Raw genomic sequence first — 12,194 nt, forward strand, 5'->3', positions numbered from 1 at the left:
GCCTGTTTGGTTAGCAGGGCTTCTCCTCTCCCCAACCAGAGAAACAGACACCCATCCGTTTTCAGTGGAAATCTATTGGGAAAGAAGATTGTGGACAAGTGGGGAATTACCTTTCCACATCCATCCTTTGTCTCATTACACAAAACGGGCACACATTTCAGAAGATGACCATGTCACTTCTCTCACTCTCTTGCTTTCTTCTTTATCTCTTCTTTCATGTGGTGATATTGTGAACTGGGAACCAGCAGAAGCCTCTTTTTGCCAATTCAACTATCCCAGAGACATTTCCCTACATTTTTTTTTCTTTCCCAGCATTAAAAAATTACGTTTGAAGCTCCACTTGCCAACTGAAACCATTGTAGAGAAGATCTATTCAGATCTTAGTGTCACTTTTGGCAGATACGCTTTTGTAAGCCTCAATGGTACATACAAAACAGGGTGCAAGGCTCTACGGGTAAATTTAAAATTCGAGATGGTGACTATGACTGCAATTTTGACTTTTTAAAACTTCCCTGTGGGTGCCCTGGCAGGGCAGGCATTAATGGGAGAGTGAGGGTGATAGCAGACAAGAAACTATTCCAGAGACAGGAGGGGAAAACATGGTTGAGGCCTGCTTCCTAATTTGCATATGTGTAGTGAGCTGGCATTCTCTCTCCATTTGGTGACACTCATTGATATTACCAGATCAGAAATGGGAAGTCACAAGATTTACCTTGTAATTGAGGAGAATCTTGTTTACCAGAATCTGGAATTGTCCTCTGTTCCAGCCCTTGACTTGCCCGAGTGATTCCAGAACCTTGTGATCTGTCAGGTCTTCTGCTGTTAGATCTGACATCTGACCAGTGGTGAGTCCCACTGCTTGTTGCCCCAAAGCTATTAAGGTCTGTTTATCAAATGTCTTGACTTGAGCCACAAGCATATAAGCAAGCTGGAAAAGAGAATAAGATAGAAATTATTTAAAGTTGAGATATGTGGAATACAAAATTGACTTGGAAAAAATTCCATGACAACATTTGATTTGTTTGTGTATATTTGTTTGTTGAAAAGCCCTGTCCTTGATCCTGTAAGGACCCACCCCACTTTGCATCTTAAGAAGACAGAATTCTTGGAATAATTCTTCCAACAGGCATCCTTTATTAAGAGAAAATGGTTGCAGGCGTTCTAGACAGGACTTGGGGTACAAGCTCTCCCATTCAAGGTTTTAAGGGGTTCCCCAGTAGTCCCACCCAATCACCCCCTTCTTCCAGCGACAGTCTCAGGCATTACACTCCCACCCCCTTTTCCTTACTGCCAGCTGGATGGAGACTTCAGAGAGAATTACATGAAGGTAATAGCCCCATTGTTATGGTTAGTCCTTTTGGTGATATACACATCCAGTTCCTTTGAAGTGTACTGAAGGAAGTGAGGGCCGTAAAACCCCTTTGTTCACCCCCTTCCCTTCATCGTATGACAGAATCCAGAGAAGGCAGAAATGGGGTTTTCTATAGTTGATAACTAGAGATGAAATATAATTGGATTCTGACATCCTGCCCCCTTAAAAAAAAGACAGATCCACCTGAAAGAAAACAAAACAGGTATAAAAGTTGGTCAGGCTTGTTAGGATACTCTGTGTGAAACTTCTTTAATAACTTCGGGGCTCTGACATGACGTTTATGGACCCATTTGTTTTGTGAGGCAGGGAGGTGTTTCCAGGCAACTAGGTACTGAGTCACTCCATGATATCTCCTAGAGTCAAGGATTTCCTTTATTTCGAAGTGTTATTCGCCCTCCACCATGATTGGAGGTGGGGGGGGGGGATTTTTGGCCGTAAAGGTAACTGATGCTCTCTTTTCAGCAAGCTGCAATGAAAAATTGGGTGCCTGAGATTTTGGGGTAATTCTAATTCTACTGTTACTGGGTTTATGATTCTTTTAATTGGAAAAGGTCCTGTATATTATGGTCCAAGTTTTTTAGGGACTTTAGGAATTTTGTAGATAAGTACACCATTTCTCCTATAATGTATGGTGTAGGCTCAACCCTTTTTTTATCGGCTTGTGCTTTGTATGCCTGCCTAGCTTCATCTAGTGCTTTTCTAACTATTGGCCAGGTGTCTTATAATTGTTCCATCCATTCTTTCAGTGATGGGATTGTTGGTTCGTTTGGGGTTAATTCTGGCATGGGGTTGAAACTTTGACCATTGGCTATTTGAAAAGGAGTGTAACCTGTGCTGGACTGGACTGCATTATTGTAGGCAACTTCTGCAAAAGGGAGTAAGTCCGCCCACCCGGTCTGTTGGAAATTAAGAAAACATCTTAGATATTGCTCGAGTACTGAATGACAACGTTCTGTTTTCAGCCCCCCCTCCCATTCCCTTGTGGGTGGTGGCTACATGTCAGTCCTTGAGTGGTTCGTAAAAGGGATAAAAATTCCTTCCAAAATGCAGACGTAAATTGCACTCCCCTATCAGAGATGATGCGTTGGGGTGCCCCATGCAATCTGTAAATGTGCTGGATGAAAAGTTTCGCTAAGGCTTTTGTGGTGGGAATCTTTTGGCAAGGGATAAAATGCACCTGTTTGGAAAACAAGTCCGTGACCGTCCAGACAACCATATTCCCATTGCTTTCTGGCAATTCCACTATAAAATCCATGGCTATTTCCCTCCAGGGGGCTGAGGGATTTGCCACTGGTTGTAATAGTCCTGGAGATTTCCCTTGCAACCTCTTTGCAGTCGCACATTTTGGGCAGTTGGCTACATAACTTTCTATGTCCTTTTTTATTGATGGCCACCAAAATTGCCATTTAATTAAGTGTAAACTTTTTACAAATCCAAAATGCCCTGATGATTTCGTGTCATGGCAAAGCTGCATGAATGTGACTCTTTGGGTTGTTGGTATATATAACTTTTCCCCTACCCAAGGCAACCCGTCTCTCATTGTGCACACATTTTTTCCAAACTTTTTCTCAATTCAATTCCAGTTTGGCTGTCCAGTTGTGGTTTTAATTTAGCTTGAGTTCTTGTGGTTACTGGTGCTGCCAGTTGTGACTCTGCAATTATTGGTTTAGAGTCTGTGGTTCGTGCGCTGTTATATTGGGGCATGTGAGTTCTTTCTCCCTGGTAAATGTTTGAGCTTAAATTGGAACTGGTGAAAATGCTGGGACCAGCGGGCTTGTTTGGGATTGAGTTTCCTGGGCGCTTTCAGGGCTTCCAAATTTTTGTGATCAGTCCACACCTGGAAGGGGATTTTGTTGCCTTCCAGGAACTGTCGCCACATGAGTAATGCCCAATGTATCCCGTATGCCTCCTTCTCCCATACAGGCCAACGCTGTTCTGTTTCCGTGAGTTTCTTGGATGTATATGCACAGGATTGCAATACTCCATCATTGTTTTCTTGTAATAGAACAGCCCCCACTGCCACATCACTTGCATCTGCCTGTATTACGAAGGGCTTATCCATGTCTGGGTGCCTTAGTACTAGATCGGCAAAAAAAAGTCTCTTTAGTCTCTCAAACCAAAAAAAAATCTCTTTAGTCTCTCAAACGCTGCTTAGCACTCCATTGTCCATGTTAGTGGCTGGCTAGGTTTTACTGAGGATGCTCCCTTCGTTTTTAGTAAGTTAGTGAGGGGCAAGGCTATCTGGGCAAATGAGGGGATGAATTGGCGGTAAAAATTTGCAAAGCCCAGGAAACTTTGTAGTTGCTTTCTTGTGCGGGGTGGTGCCCAATCTAATACTCCTCTGACCTACTCAGGGTCCATTTCAATGCCCTGGGGGGATATGTGATAACCTAGGTAGTCTATCCTTTCCTGGAGGAATTCACATTTTGAGAGTTTGGCATATAGGTGGGCAGCTCGCAGCTTTTTTCAAACCGCTCTGACAAGGTTGACATGTTCCTCTTTTGTTTCGGTGAAGATAAGAATGTCGTCCAAGTAAACAAGGACCCCCTTAAACAGGTGCTCCCTTACAATGTCATTGATTAATTGCATAAAGACTGCAGGGCCCCCTTGTAATCCAAATGGCAAGACTTTGAATTGATAGCACCCCATGGGGCAGTTAAATGCGGTCTCCCATTTGTCCCCTTCCTTAATTCTCACACAATAGTAAGCTTCCCTTAGGTCTAGTTTAGAAAATGTTTTCCCTTTCGAGAGGTGTGACAGCATGTCTTTCATGAGGGGCAGAGGGTATAGGTTGCTTTCACTGATTGTATTCAGGGCCCTATAATCGACGCATAAGCGTAAAGAGCCATCCTTCTTCTCTCTAAAGAGGACCGGGGCAGCCACTTTAGGCTTGGCTGGCTCAATGCACCATCTCTCTAGATTTTTTTTTATGAATCTTTCCATTTCCTCCTTCTCCTTTGGGCTCATGGAGTATAATCTGGGCTTCGGGAGTTTTGCCCAGGCTTGAATTCAATGGCACAGTCTGTGGGTCAGTGGGGGGGGAGCTCATCCGCCCTCTCCTCACTGAAAACCTCAGCAAGGTCTCTGTATTCCTCTGGTATTTCTGTTCGTCCCTTTTCCTCTCCCATGGATGCTTTTTCTATTCTTGATTCTGGTAGCCCCCCTTGGGGTTTTAAGTCCATAGGGTCCCCCTTTGGGAATTTGATTTCTGTCATCCTCCAATTTACCCAGGGGTTCCATTTTTTTAACCATTCCATCCCTAGGATCATTGGGCATTCCATGCCTGGGGTCACCACAAATGTTATATCTTCCTTATGTTTGCCCAGGGAGAGGTGTATTGGTAGAGTGGCTAGGGTAACTGGCACCCCCCCTGCTATGGATCCATCTAACTGGCCAAATGAGATTGGTTGTTCCAGTCTCCTCGACGGAATGCCCAGATTCCCCACTAGTGTCGGGCTAATGAGGCAGCAGGTGCAGCCAGAGTCTATTAAGGCTTTCACCTTCACGGCTTCGGGCATGGGGGGAATTAATATAGTCACTGTCTTGAGGATGGGTGCGATGTGTCCACTTACCAGGGGTTCGCCCTCCGAGCTGTCATCTGAGGCGTCCACCGGCCCTGCAGTGTAGGCTGGAGTTCTTTCCCCCTGATGAGCAGAAGTGGGGGGTTCTGCAATTTCCATCATTCTCATGGCAGTTTCTTTTGGCTTAGCTGAAGACTTTCCGGATTTGCTGATTGGGGATCTGTCTGGGTTGTGCTGGGGGGCTTTGGAGCGGCATTCTACAGCTCGATGCCCTTCTCTTACAAACTTGAAACACCCCATTTGCTTCTTGGCTGTAGCCAATGGTTTCACTGGTTTGTGTCTCAACTCAGGCGGGGAGCAGCTCCATTGTTTTCCTTGGCGGTGTCTCTTCAATATGTCGATCTCTGCTTCCTCTGCCAAGACGTACCATTCCTCAAGTTGGTGTGGCTCCCCTCGGGGCAGGCAAGCATCATATAGGTCATAATTTAGTCCATCTTTGAAATGGCCAAGGAGGATGTCTTCTGGCCAATTCAGTTTGCTGGCAATGGCCCGGAATTCTTATGTATATTCAGCCACTGGGCATTTGCCTTGCCTCATCGTTTTTATCCTTTCGCAGGCTTTGCGATCAGTCAGGGGAGTCTTCAAATCGCGTTCTCAGAGAGGACATGAAACGGTTGAAGTCGTTGAATTCTGGGGCATTGGAGTCGTGCACGTTCAACACCCAATCTGCAGCCGGTCCATCCAGGGCAGATTGCACGATCCGGATGCGGGCTTTGTCGCTGGGGATGTCTGAGGACTTGGGTTAGGAAAAACCCCAAGCGTGTTGGGTCCCCTTTGAATTTCATCTCCAACGGTGGATGTTTTGGAATGGATTGGTGCCTCCATTGTTGGTGGTAGTGTCTTCCGTCCAGATCGCCATCTGTGGTTCGGTAGGGGGTGGGGACTACTGGATCAGCAGATGTCCCTGGGGCTGAAGGTTCCACGTCCCCCTCGGTGTCTCTCCCTTTGCAACTCCAGGAACTGGGGCGGCCGTAGGGCTCAGGATTCTCCTCTCTTAGGGAGCTGAGAGTTCTCTTCATCAGGTCAATAGCTTTCTCTAAGATCCAGTCTGAGTACGGTGCTCAGCTTTCTCCCTCTTCACTTGTGTGCAGGGATTTCTCCATCTCCTGCTTCCATTCTGGTTGCTTGCCCCCCCCCCCCCCGTCTCAGGGTCACCTTTCTTGATTCCTTTCCCCACTCGCTTTTCTTTCCAATGCCCATTGACCAGCGAGGCTTGTGGTCCCGTGTCTCCACCACTTCTTTTCCTGAGCAATCTGACCTCTTGGATCCCGACATCTGGCAAGGTTCCAGTCGGGGCAGCAGCTCTCTTTCCGGGGAGTTTTCCCCCTTTATTGCTCCATTGTCTGACATGGTAATTTTTTGCAAAATCCCCTGGCAAGGGTCTCCCTTCCAGGTGGATTAATTTTGCGAGTCCTGTCTAATGTAAAGACCCACCCCACTTTGCATCTTAAGAAGACAGAACTCTTGGAATAATTCTTCCAACAGGCATCCTTTATTAAGAGATGGTTGCAGGTGTTCTAGACAGGACTTGGGGTCCAAGCTCTCCCATTCAAGGTTTTAAGGGGTTCCCCAGTAGCCCCACCCAATCACCCCCTTCTTCCAGCGACAGTCTCAGGCATTACACTCCCACCCCCTTTTCCTTACTGCCAGCTGGATGGAGACTTCAGAGAGAATTACATGAAGGTAATAGCCCCATTGTTATGGTTAGTCCTTTTGGTGATATACACATCCAGTTCCTTTGAAGTGTACCGAAGGAAGTGAGGGCCATAAAGCCCCTTTGTTCACCCCCTTCCCTTCATCGTATGACAGAATCCAGAGAAGGCAGAAATGGGGTTTTCTATAGTTGATAACTAGAGATGAAATATAATTGGATTCTGACAGAGCCTTAGAAACTTCAGTTCAATTTCTAAGTCACCATTTAATTCTGATTTTGACTTTGCTTCTCAGGCCAAGGAATGGGAGGGCAAATGGTCTCCTTTAAGAGCTTTACTTACTATCTTATTATGATATGACATTTTCTGAGCATTAACAGGCCTAGAGTTCCACATAGTTTCCTCTTAAGCACAACACAAGATACCCAGGGAGTCACTTTTGTATGATATATCCTCCTGATATGTATTGTTTGACTGTGATGGAATTTATGTGCCCCCCCATCTCATCCAGAGACATTGCCTTGGTCTCAATCCTAGTCCACAACTGAGGAAGCAGAATGTTGTCTTGACCTGCTCTAGATTTTAAACAGGTTTCCCTTTTCTCTCAATACAATTTTTGTCATGGATAAGCACATCAATGATGTCGTTGACAGTGTGGAGAGGGATCAAGTTCTGCACCATTCCTATTGGCTGCCTGGGAGCTGTAGCCACACCCTCTCCCCTCCAGTCTTGGCCAATGTCTCTAGGTATTTCTGATTTTGGCAGAGTCCAATTCTTTTAAATTGGTCTTTGTTCCTCTTTCAACAGAGTCCAAACCAATCCCCAACTAAGAGACAGACCAAACAGCAGCTGATTACTAGCAGCAGGACAGGGTTCGGGGGGGGGGGAGACCCGCAGAACAAAGGGTGAGAGATGGTTATAATGGTGATGAATATATGGCTGACGATTGGCAAGTTGCATTGTTGGAATTGGTTTCTGAATAAGAAAACATCTGTACATCAAAACCAAAGAACCCATGCATGCAACACAGATAGTTCTCTCTGTTGTCCCGGGCTACAGTCCCCACCCTCTGTGCCTGTGGCACACAAATGTGAAAAATGCTATTTATACTTACTTCCCAGGCCTCTGCTTGTAGGAGAATCCCATCCTTGACAAGCGTTTGTCCATTTACCCACCAGGTTTCCAATCAGCTCCGTGGGATCACCATAAAGGACCATCAGCCACTTCTCCCTACTTCTACATTCTCTCTTACTTTATCCAGCAGCTTCTGCCATCTTTTACATCAAAGGCAGGAGGGGCGAAAGATGCACCTTCTCAGTACATTTCCCATAATACCAATTTGATTCCATCATTGTGGAATAACTCTACATTAGCATATAAGGGAAGTTTCTCTGTCCTAGTCTCTGGTGAACCACAACAATGTCCAACTGAGAATAGAATAGAAGAGTGACCTCCCACCAGAAAAAATATTGGGTTTTCAAAGAGCATGAAAAAGAAAGCCAATTGGCTTATTTAGATTGCATATTTAACCAAAAAACAAATACTATTAAACTGTACCATGTTCTTTGATTTAGACTTTATGGAAAAGATACCTGGGAAGGCTGGCTGTCCCAGTTTGCTTTTACCTCCCAATCCCAGCGGTGCCCATAAACCTCCCTTCAGGAATAAGCTTCGATGTGTATCATGAATTTAGGATTATCATTTTCTGAGCAACCCTTGTCATAGGATGTGTAAATATAAAAGCTGAGCGAGTTCACCTGACGGTCAGAAGCAGACGGTTTGGAAGAGCTGCAATGGTGATTGACCCGGGCAATGAAGCTCAAGGCCTCTGCTGGGCTCAGACTGGAGATCAAGGTTGAATGTTGCGCAAAACAAATGAGTTGATCTGGAAGGCTGAGAAGAAAGCAAAGCCCAATAGCAGCTTCAGATTTATCTTAAATTCATATCCTTTGCATATCCTTTGGTTTGGGTTAATTCTAGGAAGCTGCTGTGAATCTCTTGAATGGATGCTCTGCTATAGCTACCGCTTGATGTACATATCCTATTTTTCATGGATGCCTTTGATGGTGGCTTTATGGTGATGCATTCACTTGGAAGGAGGGTACTCATAGCAAAAGGCCCTGTTCACCTAAACCTAATGGTCCTCCATCCAAGTATTGATCATATATGAGCCTGCTTAGCTTTTTTCAGGCTCAAGCAAGATTAATTAACTAGTGTTGCTGCTAATGCACAAGTTACAATTTGCTTCATATAATAGCTGTTTCAGGCTGCTGAGAGACCAACAAAGAGAGCTAAAACATATAGGGCCAGATTGGACCCCCAACTCTGTTTCCCCACCCCATTCTATACATTCACTCTACAGAATTGGAAATTTCTATTTCCACAAAATGGAATTATGCAGATTTTCTTGTCATGTGGAGAGAATTTCACAGATGTATTTTTCAACTATCAGCACTCAAATACTTTTCTCTGAATTTCTGCTCTTACATGTTATCTGGAGGAGCAGTTTCATCAATTCTGAGTCTTATTTATACCTGCAAAATGTTTGCTTATCCACCAAGGCCCTTTCCCCTAAATGTTATAGTTATTGGGGATATAATTAAAATATCTTAATCGCACCAAAAAGACATTTCCACTCACCTGTCAAGATTGAAATCTGAGTCAAGGGTAAATAATGCTGTAGCATACATTTCTGCCAAATCCTTACGGATTTTATTTCTGTTGATCAGCTCCAGGTTGTCTCGGTTAAAAGCAAGATCTTGAAACTAAGAAAATAAAAATCTCTGTAATAACTTTCCAGTATGGGAGGGACCATCCAGCAAATTTTATATATTTAAATGGATCACAAATTTAATCTGAGGGTCCCAGGTATCTCCAATAGTTTCTATTGGTCTTGTACAATCAGGCAGATGAATATTCTCCAGTTCCCTTTGATTAAAACAAGGCTACCTATCAGTAGCCAGGAAGCCTGATTTCTCTGACACACACCTGCTCTGGGAAACAGCATCCTCCAAAGATCCATATGTTTCCCACCCTGATTATCTTGGGAATCTTTAAAAAGCTGGCTGTTTTCTCTGGCTCTCTCCTTGGACTGGGGGGGGGGGTCCAAACCCCTGTAGAATTTTTTCAGATAAATCATGTGATGGTGAAATGCTATAAGCAAACTGATTTTGTATCTCCTCAGTTTTTTCCCCCATGCCATCATTCAGCTGAACACCTAACCTTCACGGTACTATCTTAGGTTTAGGTATGTTGATCCTTGTTGTAAAGCTGTTATATTATTATTCTCCTTTTCGTCTTCTGTACTACCCCCTCTTATTGTTATTGTTACTGTTACCATTATTATTACTCTGTTGCTTCACATGTTCATTGAGAGCTTCTGCACCAGAGACAAATTCCTTGTGTGCCTAATCACACTTGGCCAAATAAAACCTATTCCAGTGATGACGAACCTTTTAGAGACCGAGTGCCCAAACTGCAACCCAAAACCCACTTATGCATCGTCGGATGCCGGATAGGTATGGCCCATTGGGTGGGCGTGATTGCGGTGGTAACAGCAGACTGGGTGGGACTAAAAAGTTCAATCAATCAATTCCAATTTCGCAAGATCTTTTTTTTTCCCTGCAAGAAGTTGAAATTGACTGGTTGATTGAACCTTTTTTTGTGTGTACACGGCAGTAGAGGCCTAAAGCGAAAAGATTTTGTCAGAATCCAATTATATATTTCATCTCTAGTTATCGACTATGGAAAACCCCATTTCTGTCCTCTCTGGATTCTGTCATACTACGAAGGGGAAGGGGGATGAGCAAAGGGGTTTTATGGCTCTCACTTCCTTCATTACAACTTCAAAGGGACTGAATGTGGATACCACCAAAAGGACTGACCATAACAATAGGGCCCATCAGCTTTCATCTACTCCTCTCTAAAGTCTCCCTTCCGCCGGCCGTGAGGAAAAGGGAGTGGAAATGTAACGCTTGGGATGGTCGCTGGAAAGATGGTGGGGGGGGGGGGGTGGCTGCTTGGGAACACTTAAAACCTTGAATGGTCGGGATGGCCCTCAAGTCCTGTCTAGAATGCCTGCAACCATTTTCTCTTAATAAAGATGCCTGTTGGAAGAAATATTCCAAGAGTTCTGTCTTCTTAAGATGCAAAGTGGGATGGGTCCTTACAGGTTTTATAAAACCCAGCTGAAGGCTTAGGAGTGCCATAGGCTCGCCACCACTGACCTATTCTGTTCTGTTCTGTTCTGCATTCCATTCCATTCTATTCTGTTCTGCATTACATTCTATTCTATTCTTCTGTTCTGTAATAGAAAATAATAAACTTAACCAAGAAAAAGATGTATACAAAATATTTTGAATATATTCTAAATGTTTATTCACATGGGGTCAAAAAAGTCAAGATAGCAACCATGGCTGGGTAATTAAAACTCTGCCCGTTAATCAGAGTTGCTATCTTAGTTTTACTGACCCCACAGCAGAGGCCCCATTGATCGTTCCATTGTTCTAAACAATGTGATGTCATTCCTGTGGGTTGAATAAAAATCAACAATAAACGTATCAAGTATAAGATTATTTTCTAAAGAGAATTTGTTCAGACCTCAGTCTTTCCAACACATTGGGTTTAAAACAATTCCAGCAGTAATACGTACTATGGCAGCACTGTTGTTTGTGAGTAAACGCATATCTCTGGCACTGCTGTAACGGATGTAGTTCCCAAGATACATCGCAAGCCAATTGGACTTCTCTGGATTGCTGGCATTGTAGCATCGGGGTCTGCTTTTGCTTGCTGTATGAAAGATAATTTTAGTTGCTTTTAAAGAAGCCTAGTTCCAGACATTGGTCTCTTCAATAGATTTTTATCCTGACTTTTATTTTACAGTTTTGTAAGTATTTTAAAGCACTTGCATTTTTTAAAAAACCCCAGAAAATGCTATAAACAAACTAGCTAATATTAACACAATCCTTAGAATGAGGAGTTAGCAATGTTATGGGATCAAGACAGGTGGCAATTACTGGTATCTTTCTCTTTCTGATTGTTCCTGGCAGAAAACCAGCAGGACAGGTCTGTGGTCAGCTCAACTCCAAGATCTGAGATCAAGACAGATGTGCCACACTGTCATAGTTGCACATAAATAAGGGATTTCTACTACACTAAGCACTTTGATTTTGATTTGATATTTGATTTTTTCTTCCTACTTTAGACTTATGAGGGGAACTTTATGTGCATAAGTTTCAATAGACATTTTTTACATGAGGGCTCCAGCTTAGGTGGACATCTGCTTTTATAAGCCAATCTATTTCAAGCTGCATTTAAGATTTGTAGAGACTTAATGAACCTCATTCTGATGTGAAGGTCCTTGTGCCATGTTCTGATCTGAGAAGGTGTTACATGTTTGCCATGTATAGTTAGAGGTAGGGACTGTAAATGGAAACAGAAAGAGAACTTCTCCCGTGGTCTGAATGCTTACCAGTCAAATAAGCTTTGATGGAAAAGTACATTTTTTCTTCCTTGTCTTTGAACATCACAATATTTTCATTCAGTTTGTTCACTCTGCAGAAAAAGAGGTATGGAGTAAATATTGGCCAT

General features: G+C 43.7%; 1 protein-coding gene across 1 annotated transcript in view; it reads right to left on the reverse strand.

Annotated features, from left to right (window-relative positions):
• Positions 1–685: 685 nt before the first annotated feature.
• LOC120320300 overlaps positions 686–12,194 on the reverse strand; it is a 33,934-nt gene continuing 22,425 nt past the window's right edge. Inside the window, exons 10-14 of the mRNA XM_039369900.1 lie at positions 12,076–12,158; positions 11,257–11,393; positions 9,246–9,370; positions 8,363–8,498; positions 686–928 (exon numbers count right to left, since the gene is read on the reverse strand). Coding sequence (XP_039225834.1) covers positions 686–928; positions 8,363–8,498; positions 9,246–9,370; positions 11,257–11,393; positions 12,076–12,158 — 724 coding nt within the window. The remainder of the gene's footprint in view (positions 929–8,362; positions 8,499–9,245; positions 9,371–11,256; positions 11,394–12,075; positions 12,159–12,194) is intronic.

Source organism: Crotalus tigris, unplaced genomic scaffold, assembly GCF_016545835.1.
Source record: "Crotalus tigris isolate CLP2741 ecotype Arizona unplaced genomic scaffold, ASM1654583v1 scf7180000021317.425702, whole genome shotgun sequence".
In the NCBI taxonomy this organism is placed as follows: domain Eukaryota; kingdom Metazoa; phylum Chordata; class Lepidosauria; order Squamata; family Viperidae; genus Crotalus; species Crotalus tigris.